Genomic DNA, 18,008 nt, shown 5'->3' with positions numbered 1-18,008 from the left:
CTTATAACATAGATAACTGTCTAGAGTTTTTGAAATGTGCATTGGATAGGCGGGGGAGGGGGGCATCTGCTGTTACTAATTCCTATAGATCGGCTCTGAACTTAATCTTTTCCCCCAACGAGGTTGATAGAAACATCATTAACAGGTTTTTAAAAGATGTTGCTAATATAAGACCTTCAGAGCCTAAATACGCTAATTACGTAAAATCTGGATCCGGTACTGGCGGTTTTAAAAACTTGGTATCCATTGGATTCTCTAACTTTAGAACAGTTAACGTACAAACTAGTCTTTTTTCTGTCAATCTCATCAGCAAGTAGAATACAAACCTTAACGGCACTAAAAATGGGGAACATACCGTGGACGGAAAAATAGAAATTTCAATTACAGACAAGATTAAAGCATCAGCTCCATATAAAATCAACCCGCTTCTGAAATTCCCTTACCTTCAGAAAATGATAGAACTGTGAGTAGCTCACAACATAAACATCTACTTAGAGAAAACTTCTAGCTATCGCAAAGATTATGAGCATCTTACTACTAAAGCATAGAAAACCATTTCACGTAGCATCCTCGCAGACCATAAGTCGTGGGCTAAAACGGGTCCTAAAATTAGGTGGAATTGACACTAGTCTTTTCCGGCCAAAGCAGCCGTTATGCAGCAACTGCAGCTGCTTCAAGATGAGGTATCAATATTGACGTAATACACCCTACAGCCGGTTGGATACCATCCTTCAATACATTTTTTAGATTTTATGATGGACCTTTAATCGAGTCCTGTTATTGTATATATTATTGTGTAGATATCTACACCGTTGTGGGTCGTTTAATTATTTATTACTGTGGTTTATATTATTACAAATTATGAAAATACACCTCCAGCTCCAGCTGCAGCAAAATTGCCTTTCACTCGGAACAACTCGTTTTTTGCTTTAAACGTCGTGATCAAGAACATGATGAAGGGATATTACAGTGTGTAATTTTATCTACGAACATGCGCGGAAAATTAATATTAATCTTCCAGGTAAGTCGATTAATGTTTTAATGTTAGCTGACAGCCGGTATCAACCATATCGAAATCTTAAAATCGATGAAACTTTACGCAAAATTGCAGGATTTCGAAACATTAGCAAAACTAAATATTGAAAGATTGCTCTTCTAAATATTTTAAAACAATTATTTTTGGGCAATAATAAACAAAGGCTTTCAGATAAAAAAAAAGATAAAGATAAGACGTCGCCGCAACGACTCGCTCATCCGCGGAAATTATGTTTTTTGCTTGAATCACTAAGTCAAACATGTAGGTATAAGTGTCACAAAAATATCGATTATCAGTACAAATATTTAATCAATTTTTATATTAAGTATCAAGTCGATTTCGATTGTTACTAATCAGTCAGTCTTAGAATGTAGGTAGTTCTAGTTTGTTTAATTTTAGATTTAATTTAATAAATAGGTATGTACTTTCAATTATTTATAAAACCATTGCATCAGTTCTCAATTTTAAGTTTGCCATATGATTGTATGGGTAGCATTTAAATCACTAAAGGGTCTATTAAACGGGCAAATTGTGTATTGTTGTAAGTTGTGTATGTTAAATGCAGTGAAAGCTATTTATTTTGGTGTATAATATTAAAATTAAATTATCATAGGTCAAGTAAAAAATATTTGACGATTTTCCAATCATCGTGTTGGCTTCTGTAGTCTTTTTTATGTTCTTTTAGCCTTGATATTTTTCGTCTTGTGTCTACAATGTACTCTTTACCGCATATGGAATATCAATTGGAATTTTGTCATTGATGAAACGAAGATGTTGAGATACGGGTGGTAATCCCAGTTTGCACATTATATTTCTTAAAAACACGGTCAATTTCAAGCGATTTTGAAAGAAATTTATGAAGTTCAATTGTTTTTGTTTGTTTTTGACGTTTGACAAGTCAGGGAATAGGAATACCCCCTTTTCCACATTTTACAATTAAAGGCGTTCTTTACGTAAACATACTAATATCTATTCAATATGATTTCTTCCGAAATTATTATAAGGCGTCTGTGATAAAGTTTAAATTTTACGACTTTCAATATGCATTTTTTCATTTCTTTTATATATCACACTCCTAATTTTTTACTTCATTTTCCTAATTATTTAGCTTTAAACTCGTACGTTGTTTATCATTGGAATTTAAATACCCTTAGAAATGCTTAGCGGCAAATTTGATGTATTTCAAATATAATTTTATATATTATCAATGTATTTTAAAGTATTGAAGTACATAATTTGCACCGTAAATTCAATATTTATAAACTGTTTGCCATTCTCCATAAAATGGAGGAATTCGTTAAAATAAAAGACCATACAAATCATAGAGATACCCCACCTATCTACTGACCTCTCTTGGCCTAGTATTAGTTTTAGTAACTTTAGGTAATAGTTTAAATTTTTATTAAAAGTGTATAATTTTGGGGATATTTGTATTTAAAATATCAAATTAAATTCGTATTTAAATACAGTCTCTGTAGTTCACACATTTAACAACACTGATTAGCAATACAGGAAGTATCCTTTTAGCCTCCAGAATATAGAAGAAGCGAGCCATAACCACAAGTATATTGTTTCAAAAATCTGAATCGGTCAAAACCGCTACAAATGAAAATAAGATAGTGGTGACCCTAAGCATGATGACCACTTGCTGATCTTAATACCTATGGAGGGTGTTTCAAAAAATATGCTCAAATATATTAAACAATTTTTGACCGATTGTGTTGTGATTTGACAGCGTAATTTAAATGATAAAAAAAATAAATTTTTCATATTAAATAACAATTAAATTAAAATTCTGTAGTCCAGGGCCGGACTCAACTTTCGTTTAGCCGAAATAATTTTCATAAATAATTATTGTACTTTTGTCCTTTAGAAGCCTTATAAACATGAAAAACAAACTTTTTTTGTAGAAAAGTGTTATTTCCATTTTCCCAGCTTTAGAATAATCAAAATCAGTTACATCAAAACTGATGTTTTAGGAACGTCTACGAGCAATTAGATTACAATGTAGTGAATTTAGATGCGAAACATGAAAGTCTAAATGAAAATGTGAATAATTTTGTATTAATATAAAATATTGATGTGATTTGATCGTTACGTTTATAAAAGCAAAACCCCTTGTTTAGTTAGTATATAGCTGATTAAGCCCTTTTTCCTTTTCCTTTTCAAAATTTCTTTAGAAAATAAAAATTACTTTTTTTGCAGAATAACTCGTTATGTTTAGAAATTTGTTCAGAAATTCTTGTAACTTTCGGAAAATGAAAATGATGCATTTCCCAAGGAAAATTTTTATTTTTATATGTTTTTAAAGGCTTTTAAGAGGCAAAAATATTTTTTATATAATTTATTTCAGGTAAACGAAATTTTACCCCTGTGGTATCGCGGGAGGTATCTTAACTAATATCATTATTAATGGATTTTTTGCAATTTATGTAATTTTGAACTAGCAACAAAAAAAACCCTTTTGATCCTCGAAATAATGATTATTGCTATGAACATTTAGTTGTTTAACTGTTTGGTCACAATAAACTTCGTTCCATAAAATTAATTGCAGGTGCCTATGACTTTTTCATTTTCGCACACACTTTTTTAATTGGTCACCCTGTATCTTAAGAACTACGCATTTTCGGACCTACGCCTATAAGAATTTTTTTTCTATTTTTGAATGACGAATCTACAGCAGAGTGTTGACGCATGATTTTTTAAACACCCTGTAGAATATAATTAGTAGTCAAAAATCAGATATCGTGGTTCATTTTGCTTTTGTTTTTGGAAATTAATGAACTCCCTCTGAGGTGCAAAACTAATAACAAAATGCAATTTTGCAAAAGGCGAATCCACTTTGGTTAGTTCCAAATCCGATTTTAGGTTTTATTGAATTCGCGCGAGTTATTCAGAAATGGCATTCCATGTTGCATCGACCATTTTTACATCCCCTGCTTAAGTATTGTACAAGGTGGGTCAATTTTAATGGGATGGGAAATTAGAACCACATGAGCAACGTTGTTTTATACATTTTAGAAAAAAAAGTCTTATTTTTCAAAAATAGGTTTCACATATTCTCAATTTTTCCAGAAGTTTGTCAAAAAATATAAATATTACTCAAGAATAAATTATCTTTAAATTTGTTGTTCATAACTAAACAATACCTTCAAAAATGCAGTTATACCCATCTACGTTGAAAAATATTATTCACTTTTCAAATGTCTAGGTAGAATAACAAGGAAAATATTACAAATATTTGACATTAAGTGTGTAGGGAAGAGCAAATTGAAATTATCTTGATTGTGCGACAGAATTATAGAACTCATAGCGAAGACGCCATTTTTTTTACCAATAGACATTCCAATAAAAATGTTACTGTTACGAAAACAGTGACTAAATTCAAGAATACTGGAAGAATTAAGAATGGGTTTGTTGTAAAACGCCGACAATTTTTTGCCGTTGGTAATACGCAGTTGGAAAAAATGATGTCTGTTGTAGCCATTAAAAAGATGTCATTAAGCAAATATGTAAGTACTGAAACAGTAGCAATAATTTAAAATTTAAAAATAGTTCACACATTTAAAAAAAAACATCATAATCTCTTTGATGTTTGCTATCTTTTCTAAGGAGAGAGAGACCTACTTTTTGTGCCGAAAGTTATTTACAAATTTTACAAACTCCAATTTATATCTTCATAGATGAACTAATAATAAAAAAACTACAATGTATTTGGTTAGGCACAACATTGAAATATATTTTGAAGATAATATGTTCCATAGAAGCGTAATCGACAGATATTTTGATTTTTTTGGCCTACTACTTCTTAAGAAGGAAATAAAATAATTAGGAATGTATTACGTGAATTTGTCAATAGAACGAATGACGGTGACGGCGAATATGTCTAGGAATTAGTAGAATTTGAATTTTTGTACAAACCTCGTTTACTACTTAAAAAAAAATTGATAACTTTATTTTACTACTTTAAATTCGATTTTTTTTAAGGGAACTAAAATATTTCGAAATGTGAAATATAACATGGCTTTCCAAAATCAAAGTAGTTTTACGAACTTAAAGGATATGATGCTGTGCATTACTGTCAGGCAAAAAAAGGAGAAGGGGCATCTAATTATATAAAAAATTATCGTATCGCCCAGCATCTTTCAATTTTAGGCTGTCTAAAGAACACATGGAAAACATAATTGTTAAATTTCGTGGAGATTTTAATATAAATTTACTGGATAATTACTGAAACTCAACAATATGATGAAAAAAAAAAGAAAATACCACCAGGATAACCCCAAACACTAAAACATTAGTCGACCGTGGACCAATGCAATAGCAATAAATGTTGAGTAACCGTCAGATACAACAAACAGATCACGCGCGGTTACAGCTGTCATTGAAAGTGAAATTCAAAATCTAGGAACCAAAAATATGAGATGAAACAAATAAACAAAGTAAGTTGGCAGACAATTTTTAAAGAGCACACACCAAAATATGTCTATAATGCAGTCGGGACTGAATTTTACTATCGTACTTTGCCATGTGCTTTAAAAAATGATAACTGATTTGGAAGAAAAATGCAAAACTTCGAATTAAAATTTCGTTTTGTGCAAAAAATCCTCGATGATGTTTTAAACGGGCGACAAGTTACCTCTTCAACGCGATGACAGGAGACAGGATATATCATGATAGGATAGCTGCGCGAGTTCAATTTAAAGAAGAAAGAGAGAGGACAGTATCGTGATATTTTTTTTAGATAACGCAACATCGCATTCTAAGGTTGGTATTATTCAAAATTTTAAGATTCTATACAGAAATTATAGACTTATAATATATGTAGAAAACGGCATTGCACTGGCCCAAAGTCAAAAAAATATTACTATAACCAAGGAATGTTTTAATATGGATTTCATCGGCATGAATTCGTCATCTATAACAATAAGGTTGAAGATATTATCCTCCTTGCCCAACTGTTACCTACCTTAAAAATGGAACTGAAAAAGTTTAAACTAATTCAAAGCAATGTATCCACAGAGATTGAAGAACTGGCCATCATTGCTTGTATTAAACAGGTACGACAAGTTCATTTCCATTCTGAAAACGAGGCTAAAACCTGCAAGTTTAAGAGACTTAGAAACCTTTTTTTCTTAAAACAGATATATCTAAACTGTAATTAAATTGTAAATGTATTCTGTATTTTAAAAAGTAACAACTGTATTATACTCGTATACTCACATAAAATGTAAATTGATAAGACATGTTGATCTATTACAATACAATACAAAACATATTTAATATTATGTAGCTAAAAAGTTTTTATTTGTTATTTATTATGGATACCTTATTATAAATAAAACGATCCACTATACGATCTGGAAACCCAAGTTTCATGGATTCTCCTGAAGATTTAAAATATTATAATATAATATTATATTGATACAGGATGTCCCAAAAGTGGCCCCACCCAAACATCAACTTTGTTATTTTAAATGTAACACTTTGTATATTTCGACATTTTTGGAATCCTTGGTTAAAATAAAGGTAACTTTTTTAATAAATTTCTCCAAAAAGGTAGGCAGGATTTCAAATAGTGGTTGTTCGGTTTGTGAAACTGGCAACACTGTGTACGCACTCGCGTTAGGCAGACAAAAGTATGCAATTTTCAGTTATCGACATGGCTTGGAGCGGAGTGCATCGAGCTTTCGTTGTCGACGAGTTTATTAGAAATGGGGCATCTGTAATGGCGCGCGCCTTTCGTAATTAGTTTGATGTTGGTCGGCATGGCGCGGTTCCTGATGGAAGAACAATTCGTCAGTGGGTTTTACACTTCAGGGAAACAGGTTCTGCGCTTAACCGAAAATCTACTGGCCGACCAAGGACAGTAAGAAGACCGGAAAATGTGAATGCTGTAAGAGTTTCCGTACAACAGTCGCCAAGGCGTTCAGCTCGTAAGCATGCAGCGGCTTTGGGAATTCCCGATAGAAGGTGTTCGAAGAATTTTACATGACTCACTCCAAATGCATCGGTACAAAATGATGGTAGTGCAGGAATTACGCGCAAGAGATTTTGAAACTTGTAAAAATACCGTAAATAAGCAAAATTTCCTTTATTGGTACTGAAATAGTACACAGGAACTTCATGAGCGACCTCTTCACAGTCCAAAAGTCACCGTCTGGTGTGCAATCTCGGAGTTCGGCGTGTGGAGTCCTTACTTTTTCGAAGAAGATGGAATAACGGTACCAGTCACCGGAGATCGATATTTTGATATGCTTAACAATTTCCTGGGTCCAAAAGTGAACGAGTTGAACAACGATCAAAGAGAACATCTTTGGTTCCAGCAGGATGGTGCTACATCGCCCACAACGCGTCGTTCACTAAACCTTCTTCAAGAAATGTTCCTAAATAAAGTGATGTCTTTACGGGGTAATCTTGGATGGCCGCCACGTTCGTGTGATTTGTCGCCTTGCGACTTTTTTCTTTGGGGTTACCTGAAAGCTAGAGTTTTCACACATCGTCCGCGGACTTTGGAAGAATTAAAGGCAGCCATAAGACAAGAGATTCCCTCAATTCCCCAAGAAATGATCCATCGGGTAATGATGCGCTTCCGCGAGAACCTACAAGAGTGCATCGACAATAATGGCCGTCATTTAAAAAATAATATATATGTTTTAAAAATAGCGTTCCTAAATGCCAGAAAATGTACATTTCAAAAATAATCTTAAAAAAATGTTTGCTTTATGTAGTTTGATTTTTATTAACATCCCAAATAGTACCTATCATTTTGCCGCACCCTGTATATAGAGTATGGAGTGTTATATCTTTAAAAGAAGTAATATCATGTCTTTGCTATTTAAAAAATATCTAATATTGCTAACAAGTGACCCAATGTCGGCAGCTTTAAATTCTGTATGTTATCTTAAACCTCGAATATCTCTTAAAGTAAGTAAAACTAAAATATAAGATAAATTACAAACTTATCTTAGTTTTTGTCCTAGAATTGATATCTAAATAACCACCACCACCTATTTTTGACACCCTGTATAAGCTGAGGCGCATCTGTCAAACGGATTGAGTAATGTATCATCTCCTTACTCTGTGGTTAAATTATCGTTGCAATACCTGTATCAGTAACGTCACAACACAATTTTATATGGGGCAATCAAACTAAAAAACACAAAACCTCAACTTCTACCTAAATTATGCAAAATTCGAAGAGGAATTTCTTAAGAGAAGTGACCTTTATTTTAAGCAAGGATCCCAAAACTGCCGAAATATACATGGTGTTCCATTTAAAATCACAAAGTTGAGGTCGGGGCGGACACTCCTGTAACACCCTGTATCAACAAAATTATAATATTTTAAATTTTCAGGAGAATCCAGGAAACTTTTGTACGAAACTTTTTTTCGTATCTCCTATGGGTTTCCGGATCGCATAGTTAATACATATAGGGAGCACTTAGTTAAATTTATTTTTAGTAAGTTGTAATAAAAATGTGAATAAATAAATAATGTAAAATAGCAGCATTTCTTTAATTTCTATGTTTTCCTTTTGAGAGACGAGCAACAACTTATTGATTGCTATTATTCAGGAATTCTACTATATGCTCAGATCCCATTCAATTTTTAGGAAAAAAAAAGTTAGCTTTCGCAGTGGAAATGGCTGTTTATTTAAAGACATTTTATTTATCATTTTTCATTTCGCAGCACGAACCAAGTCCAGGAATTTTCCGTTCGAGATTTAATTGCATATAAAGCATTAAAGGCAGCTATCTCATACCAAAGAATAGCAGAATATTTCTTGACTAATTTTAGAAAACGTACCTGAATGACGCCATTCAGTTTGAAGTGATAACTAATTTTACAAGCATAATAGGAATCGGTCTCGCACATGTCCTAACAATACTTTCAATGACTCTCTAAAGTACGTCATCGTTAAACGATACATATCGACAAATGGTGCTATTCAAAAAATTAGTCGCATGCACCGCATATTAATTAACACGCCTCGAAATTATATTTACGACAACAACGCATTATCCGCCTCAGTCTGTTTACGTTTTTTTAATTGAAAACTATTAATATAAAATGTAGTTGGAGTTATTTTGGTTTTTCTATGGATGGCGAGCTGAAACTGCACATTACAGAATTAAATTTTGCTGTGAAACTTAGGCGTGATTTACCACTATTAAGCAAACAGGTAATTTATATGTCTCGTAATTTAAATATAACGCGATTTTATATATAACGCACAATTAAAAATTTGTATGACTTTTTCAGATTGGAATAGAATAGAATAGAAGCGGCTTTAAAGTAAATGTAAAATGTACAAATTTATTATAATTCTAGTAAGAAATAGTATATTATGTAAGAAGTGTGGTAAACAGCATTTGCGTCACGAGTTTATTTGGCACAAGAGGAGCGAGTGTTTAATAGGCAACCCTATTAAAGCTTACTATCATATTAAAACTTACATTACTGCCATCATTATAAAAAAAAAGGTATTTTGTGGCATTTGTCTTGAAACACCCTGTATAAATTGGCCAAAAACTTGAATTACCCCATTGGGTGCTAATTCTCGCTTATAGAGTATCATCTAGGTCGACTCGGTCCATTTTGTTTTTGATTTTGTAGCTATGCTAAGAACGTTTGTTCATTTAGATACTGATTAAAAAATGAAATAAGGTCACTAATAAATACCACACCCCATCTTAGCACTTTTCCGTACTTGCTTCTGCTATATTCCTCCACAGATCATTGCGATTTTCCTTATAATAAACACAAAATTATAGGTATTTTTATTGTCCTTAGCATAGAGTAATTATAATGTGTGCTTCATTTAAAAAAATCGACTTCTTGCCTTGTTGTTATTGCAAGACTATATTTGCATTGATGCTTCGTAAGTGTCAATTAGCAGCCAAGTTTTTCGCCAATTTATATAGCTCGTCGAATGCCAAATGCGTCACATAAACTCAAATATCTTAAAAACTACGCAAAATTAAACTTGTTTCTCTATCTTTACTATTTTTCCAGATGATACAGTGGGTAATTTTCGGTGGAACATGGTGTATCTAGCTTAACAGAACCTGTAAGAAATATCAAAAAAACTTCAATTCCAAAGATGTTTAGATTCACTTATACTTTTGTCGCAAGATTCTCGGCGGATTTATAAATATAACTAACGACTTCTTAGACTTTGTTAAGATTAATTTGTTGAAATAGAAACATGATATTTTTTAAACTTTATCGTATTTAGCATTAAAAAAAAGCCGTTGTCAAAATGCTAAATGGCTATTAATTGGCCAAGAAGATGACGGTGAAATATAGCAAAAAAAAACAATCTAGCACTATAGAAATTTCACTTACTGTTTACTGTCGTTTAACCATTTATTGTCAAAAAATTATTATTAAAAATTAAAGTAATTAAATTATTAATATAAACGCTATCTCAATTATTTCAAATTTCAAAGAAAAGCATTATGGCATTTGTGGAAAAATTTGGATGAACAATGATCTACACGAAACAGTAGTGTAAAGCAAATAATAGAAAATTTTAGGTTTAGGTAGAAACTAACCATTTTATAAAAAATACAATTTTTATATATTTTTATATGAGTTTTGCAAATATTTATTCTATCTTTTGGATTTGTTTTGTTAACGGTTTTTTTATTTGACGTCATCGCCACAACTATTTATTACATAGCTAACTAACCAAAACATAAAAGCCGTATTACACGTGTCTAATGGACTATCGTTTTTTTATGTTTTATGTTCACTTTGAACTTTCAACTTCTTTTAAATTTTTAATATTAGTTTTTAACCACTCGGTAATTGGTAAAATATAATTTAATGTAATAAAATATGTATATTTAATATGTAGTATATGTAATATTTTAAATACTAACACAAACCACTAAAGTAGATGGTTCTCTAAAGGTAGATAAGGATTGATTCTAGCCTAAACGTCATGTTAAACACGTTTTTAGACAATAGAAGTTTGAAACGCCAGTATTGACTAAAGTAGATCCCCTTCCTATAGGGAAATGAATTCCTAATATATAACAAAGGCTTTCAATCGGAGAATAGGACATTATGTATGAAATATGTCTAAAATTTCCAGAGAAATTCGGAAATGACTTAGTGTATAAGGTGTTTTATTTAAAATAATAATTGGCGTACGCAAGTCCTACAAAAAAATACTGTATATTAAGATAATATAATATTTTAAAAGAGCAAGTCGAGACAAGCGAATCAAACCAACTTTTGTCTTTTTTACATATTTTTTACAGATTCTGAGATAAGATGCTCTCCAATAATAAACGAGTCATCCGGTATCTATTTACAACAATTGTTGACAACCAGACCGTTATTTCATTTTTATTACGTTTTCTCAATACCATTTCTGTATTCCATCCGTTTTTTTGTAACGTTTTTTTCTTAATAACCCCATTCTTGGAACACTGGTGGGCTAGGAATGCCTTGACCATCGACTTGTCAATAACACCCTTTAATACAGTCGACGTTTACATTTTTTCAGGTAAAGTTCCGCGATGCTGCCTTTAGTGTACGGAATATTGGTGCTAGTAATAGTAGCAGTGTCATATATCAAATGGAAGCAGACGTATTGGCGAAGACTAGGAATCACCCAAATAGACCCGCCGTTTTTCTTCGGCAACTTTAAGGAATCCATCAAACAACGGAAATCTTTTTTCAACATCTACATCGAGCTCTACAACGAGCTGAAGAGGAAAGGCGCGAAACATGCTGGGCTGTATTTTTTCTTTCGTCCCACTTGGACAGTCTTGGATCCTGAACTGATCAAAAACATTCTGGTAAAAGATTTCGATTACTTCATGAGTCACGGAACCTACGTTAACGAGGTACTCGAACCGCTAACGGGAAATCTCTTCAATCTCGAAGGACCGAAATGGAGAAGTTTACGATCAAAATTAAGTCCAACATTTACTTCGAGTCAGATGAAAATGATGTTCCAAACGATAGCTTCGTGTGCGCCCGAGCTGAGGGAAATAATGAACGATCACGCCGAGAACGACAAAATTGTCAACATAAAGGAAGTTCTCTCGCGATTCACAATGGACGTAATTGGAAACTGTGCTTTCGGAATCGACTGCAACACCATGAACAATCCGAACAACGACTTCAGCTTGTACGGAAACCGGATCTTCGAACGCAATTCGTCAGTAATCATTCGCAGGGCATTTTCGCAAATTCTTCCCAAGTCAATGATAAATGCGCTCGGAATTAGGATTGGCAATCAAGATGTGGCGAAATTTTTCATGGACATGGTGAAGGAAAACGCTGCGCACAGGGAGAAAAACAACGTGTTCCGCAAAGATTTTTTCCACTTGCTGCTTCAGTTGAAGAACAAAGGGCGTATAACGGACGAAGAGACGGTGATCAATGGTACAAGGAACGAGTCCGCTTTGAATATCAATGAAGTGGCTGCTCAATGTTTCGTGTTTTTTGGGGCGGGCTTTGAAACCTCCTCCACCACGATGGCGTTCGCCCTATATGAAATTGCCAATTCCGAGGAAATTCAGGAAAAAGCCAGGATGGAAATTATAGACGTGATCAAAAAGAACGACAACCAGATAACTTACGAAGGAATAATGCAAATGTCTTATTTGGAAAAAATCGTTTTTGGTAAGTACTCTTCTTTCAGCGGTACTTACGCGTAATTTCAGGTTAGGGTCAGAACCCCAGACTCTAGATAAACTAATTGCTAATTGTTAGAGAGTTTTCTATATTTGCAGTAAGAAATTACCGCACTGTACCCGACAACAGGCGATTAATGCGCCTTTTGCTCTTGAAATCAGAAATGCTTCTAGTTGAACTGTGTAACTAAAAAGTAGAAATTATAATTAATATTACCCAATAGACTGCTCGGAGTAGGCCAATTATAAAAAAGCAGAATATTTACAAAATTCGATAGAAGTACGCAAAAAGATTTCTATGATAATAAACTTGTTTGTTTGACTTTGGAAATAATCTAATCAGATATCAAATGTATGCATTTTAAGAATTACTATGGATTTCCAAAGTATTGCTTTCCTGCTTTAGTTTATTGCAGAATCACCAAAAAAAAAGGCCCACTGTTAAAAATAGATGCCCTTAAAAATATTTTCAAATGAAAGGAAATCTTGAATAACTAGAATTTCAAACTAACCTTAAAAACTTCTAACGAACTGCTACGGCTAGAAACTTTAGTCTACTCCGAAGGATTTAAGGGTTAAAAAGAATGTATTTCCCACGCTAAATTATCTATTGCTATCGTATAACCAAAGAAAATATCAAAACAGTATCGTCAGGATTCAGTAAATGCAAGCGATACTAGTACAAATTCTCATTATAAGAACCGAAAATAAAGAGCATTAATAAATTTTATTTGTACACTTTCAATGCACGTTATTGTGGTACATCGGACGTATTGACTATTGGCGAAAACTCCAGAACAGTTCTTACCATACTACACTATAATGTAATTTAAGAAGCTGTGTTCTTAAAGCCGTCAGTAGTTCTCACAATAAATCCTAAATTAGGCAGTGCTTTCACAATAATAGCATATGTATGGGACAACAATTTACACTCCAAAATGACCAATAAATCTTTAACCACGACAGCACTATTTTATTGTTTAATGTTCAGAAAAAATTTAAATTGATGTTATTAATTATATTAATATAATAATATTTATTTTTACAAATCAGTCCTTACAATTGGTAAACAATAAACATATAAGTTATATTTTTATGCAATATACATAAAGGCTTTTTTTATCGATTTTCATATACTTTACATAACTTGATCCGTGGGTCCTCTTTTATATATGTGGTTTCCAACTGTTTTAAGCGGGGTTTAGAATGTAAAATAAAATCAAATGTGGACCACTTCTATTTTTTTTACTTCTAGCTCCAGCTCTAACTCAGTTTATGGAAATTTCTAAATTTCATTGCGAATATTTAAAGGATTTAAATAAGTATGAAAATTGATAAATGAAAAGGCTGAGGAGGCAACAAAGCAAACAAACAGAAATGTTTCCAGCTTTATACAGAATATTTCAAAAATTGTACGCTGATGTTCAGCGGGAGATTATGATATTATTTAGTTTTCAATATTTAAAAAAAAGGACTTGTACGAAAATCCTTATGTCGTAGGCTACACGTATTGAAACTGATGGCGGTCATTTTCTTTAGTTTAGTTAGTTTATTGTGATCAAAGGGCCGTTTTTTGTTTTAATATTCAATAGCCCTTATCTTAAAAACTAAGCAGTTTCGGACCTACATTTATATAAACGTTTTTTTATTTTCTTAAACACCCTGTATAGCTTTTTTCTATAAAATATGTTCATGAAATACTCTTAATAACATATCAGTCCGTCCTCTCAGAAACATGATTTAAACGTATTGTTTAATAGAAGATCTAATGCTAATGTGTGTTTTGGTATATTTTCTTTTTTTCTTACTCAGCTAATCATTTTAGCCTTTATTAACAAAGTAAAATTTTTGCGCAGATAAATATATCGTAAAAATATTAATTTTTTCTGGAAAATTAAATATGTAATCACGATTGTTAAATGTCTTATTTAAATTAGATTTTTTTTGAGTTCCTATTCAAGTACGTCTAGTTGCGAACATATTATCCATGACACTTATTTAATATGTATATATGATGAACAAATACCTACGAAAAGAAAAATTCAAAATCAAAGTGACGTTATGTCCGAAAGACTTAAAGCAGGTCTTCTAAAAAATGCCAAAAAAGCGACCGCCAGTTATTAAACTCATTAGAAAACCCATAAAAGGGTTTTTAAGGTGACTTTATATAATGATAAAATGATAATAAACTGTTTCTTGTTTAATATTACGCAGCAAATATTTAAATCCAACCTTGCACGTGTGAACAACACATTTTCATGAGTTGTCAGCTCTATTTACTTATGATGAGTTATTTTTCGATTTTAGTTCTGTTGTGTAGCGTAATTAGTTCTGTCAAATCAAGTTTTAGTAGCTTTTCCCTTTTATAAAATTCCTAGTTTATAAAATTTGTATAAATAAGAGAAGTTCGATTTAGGACTATCCAAGTGACAGTATTAGTGAATATAAACAAATTTTGTGTTTTTTTTATATTGATCACTCGGGACATTTATTCACTGTAGTCTAATTAATTTTATTAATAATACATACTTGCGTTTCAGAGACACTAAGAAAATATCCACCAGCGCCTATCATACCGAGAAAATGCACTAAATCTTACAAAGTTCCAGACGGAAGCAATGTAATCATACCCAAAGGCACCGCGGTTCAAATTCCAGCCTGTGCCATTCACATGGATCCAGAATACTATCCTGAACCGGAAAGGTTTGATCCCGAGCGGTTTTCGGAGGAAAAAAAACATTCTAGACCTGTATGTAGTTGGCTCCCCTTTGGTGATGGACCCAGGCAATGTATAGGTAACGAAACAAAATATCAACGCCAACAATGGGATTCGTGTTTAACGATTACCATGAAATCAATACAAATTTTAGGACTAAGATTTGGTGTACTGCAAACGAAGGTTGGTTTGGCAACGATCCTGAAGGATTTTAAGCTGAAGATCAACGACAAAACCATTACGCCAATAGAAATCGACTCCAAATCACTTGTGACGTCCGCTAAGGGCAGTATTTGGCTCAATGTACGAAGCGTTTAGGTTGTAGTTTACTTGTATTTATTTTTAGGTGAAATTAAAACGCGATTACTTAAAGCAAAAATGAGATTCAAAAATTTCATGAAGTATGAAGTTTTCTCAAAGAAATCTCTTATTGTGAGCACGACGAATTTAAACAGAAAAATTGGTAAATCGAACATTGATTCTCTTGATTTTAGGGAGTGTACTAAAACCATACGAGAACATTCATTGTGTTTTGTCTCATATATTTTAATTTCATAAAAAATATTAAATAAGGTATTTATTAATATAATGTTTACATTCGTTTTGATTTTCTTTTAATTATATTAACTGACCATTTCCATTAAATATTGCTATTTTGTATATTATCAAATATAGATGATAATACATGAATTTTCAAAGGACCATAAAAAAAAGGTTGAGCAGAGTCATTAAATATACACCTGCGAGGCCATTTCAAATCGTGTTTTCAACCAATAAAACTTCGGATATTTCCAGGATATTGCTCACGTGTTTGGAAGCGGTCGGATGCTTTCGAAGATATTAGCGACTGCTGGAATTTTGACGTTTTTACCCAAAAACTAAAAGTATAAAAGTATAGTATACAATACGTTGATAAACTTGTTGCATAATATACAATGTTTTACACTTTCTATTATAAAATTCCCAATTGTGGTCTACTCAAATGGGCGGAAAGTGTCATTTTAAGACTGCAAATTACTTAATCCACGGTCAAGAGCCCTTTCGGCCATTTTCGGTACATTAGTCAAGGGGTTAGAAGCGAACCAGAACTAATCCAAGATTAATAATCGTAAAAAGAACTATATTATGCAATAATTTGATAAATTTTCTACTCGTTGCACGCTCGCTGCAAATCAAACTCGTGACTAATGGCGTTTATCAAACTTGTTGTATAATATACTGTCTCAGCACTCATAAACAAAATTAAGGAATGCTCAAATATTTGGCTTTGAAAGCCTTAAATTTTCTTCAAAATTTCATCAGGATTCCTCCGCTGGATAGAACACAAAAAATATACAAAAAAAAGTACATTGTTTCAGGATCCCACCTTGTATGAATTATGTACGGATGCCAAAATTTATATATTATTAATTGTTAATCTTTTATTAGGGACAAAATCCATAATTATTAATGTTATTTCTTTTCTTTTTACAGTATTCCAGGAGAAAAAACATAAATAATTATGGATTTTGTCCTTAATAAATAAATAACAACTCTTAGATTCGATTACTAATTTCAACCATGTAAGCATACAGAGTAAATATAGATAAAATTGATGAATCAATTAAAGATAATAAATTTAAAAAGTTGAAATTAATAGTTGCTCTTGAAATCCATTCTACAATGGATTTCATTTCTAGTTATTTCAGTTTTAATAAATGTATTTAATCTGCTTCTAAATAATGAAATTGTTCTACTATTAAGCAATCCCATTATTTTATTTGTGAAACTGTTGCAGAGAAATAAAAAAAACACATTTGTCCTATTGTTTTAGATACCTAGATTTGGCAGTGCCTTGGTTCGTTTTGTGTCTGGTTGAGTGACGATGTTCATAATTTCTAATGGAATTTTATTGAAAAAGATTTGGACTGCTATTTTTTGGAAATAGAGTTGTCGTGCATCCAGCATACCAGATTCATAAACAAAATTTATAAATAATTTCTGCGGAGTGTTCATTCCCCCCAAATATTTGTTTGTCAACCCACCTCATGCGAAAATTGCATAATTTAAATGATATTGAGTGAGCCCATAGTACAAGGTTTTAAGCTGGTCTAACTCTAAATTTTTTGTAAAAAATCTGAAAATTGTTATAAGTGATCTAAGTTTATTTGTGATATATTAGAAGTAGTGGTCCGATCTCAAATGACTATCAACAATTACTATAATATACTTAAATTAATTACAAAATTTTATGTCGAGTTAACTAGAAATTTAAGGCTATCATATAATGGTAATTTATTGCTATAACAACTAAAAAACTATCAACAATTAATCCAACATACTTAAATTAATTACAAGATTTTATGTCTAGTTAACTTGAAATTTAAGGGTATCATATAATGGTAATTTATTGTTATAACAACTAAAAGAAATAAAAACAGTTTTTGAGAAGTTTATGCTAAGTTTGTTGGTGTTAAAACATTTTATGTATTCTATAAAACATTTTTGTATTTGACCTTTTCAATAGTAAAAACCTGCGTTGTCTACAAATGCAGTACCGCTTGCTCCACGTAAAAGGATTACTATTGTAAATAATAAAAAAGAGTGGTTCAAGGAC

At 32.0% G+C, this 18,008-nt stretch overlaps 1 protein-coding gene across 3 annotated transcripts; it reads left to right on the top strand.

Moving 5' to 3' along the window:
- The first annotated feature begins 1,385 nt into the window (after window positions 1–1,385).
- LOC132703756 (cytochrome P450 6a2-like) lies at window positions 1,386–17,725 on the top strand. 3 transcript variants are annotated; one of them, XM_060673213.1, is made up of 5 exons: window positions 1,386–1,453; window positions 11,559–12,685; window positions 15,237–15,491; window positions 15,567–15,698; window positions 15,759–17,725. In XM_060673213.1, the coding sequence occupies exons 2-5, from the start codon at window positions 11,572–11,574 to the stop codon at window positions 15,968–15,970; spliced, it is 1,713 nt and encodes a 570-aa protein (XP_060529196.1). In that variant the 5' UTR covers window positions 1,386–1,453; window positions 11,559–11,571; the 3' UTR covers window positions 15,971–17,725. The 3 variants fall into 3 exon arrangements, with proteins under 3 accessions (XP_060529196.1, XP_060529188.1, XP_060529205.1); XM_060673205.1 differs by lacking the exon at window positions 1,386–1,453 and adding an exon at window positions 9,070–9,221; XM_060673222.1 differs by lacking the exon at window positions 1,386–1,453 and adding an exon at window positions 9,070–9,221 and having other exon boundaries at window positions 15,567–15,900.
- Window positions 17,726–18,008: the final 283 nt, after the last annotated feature.

The sequence above is a fragment of the Cylas formicarius genome, unplaced genomic scaffold, assembly GCF_029955315.1.
Source record: "Cylas formicarius isolate icCylForm1 unplaced genomic scaffold, icCylForm1.1 PGA_scaffold_10__41_contigs__length_53128322, whole genome shotgun sequence".
Lineage (NCBI taxonomy): Eukaryota > Metazoa > Arthropoda > Insecta > Coleoptera > Brentidae > Cylas > Cylas formicarius.
This window is presented reverse-complemented; position numbering and strand designations above follow the sequence as displayed.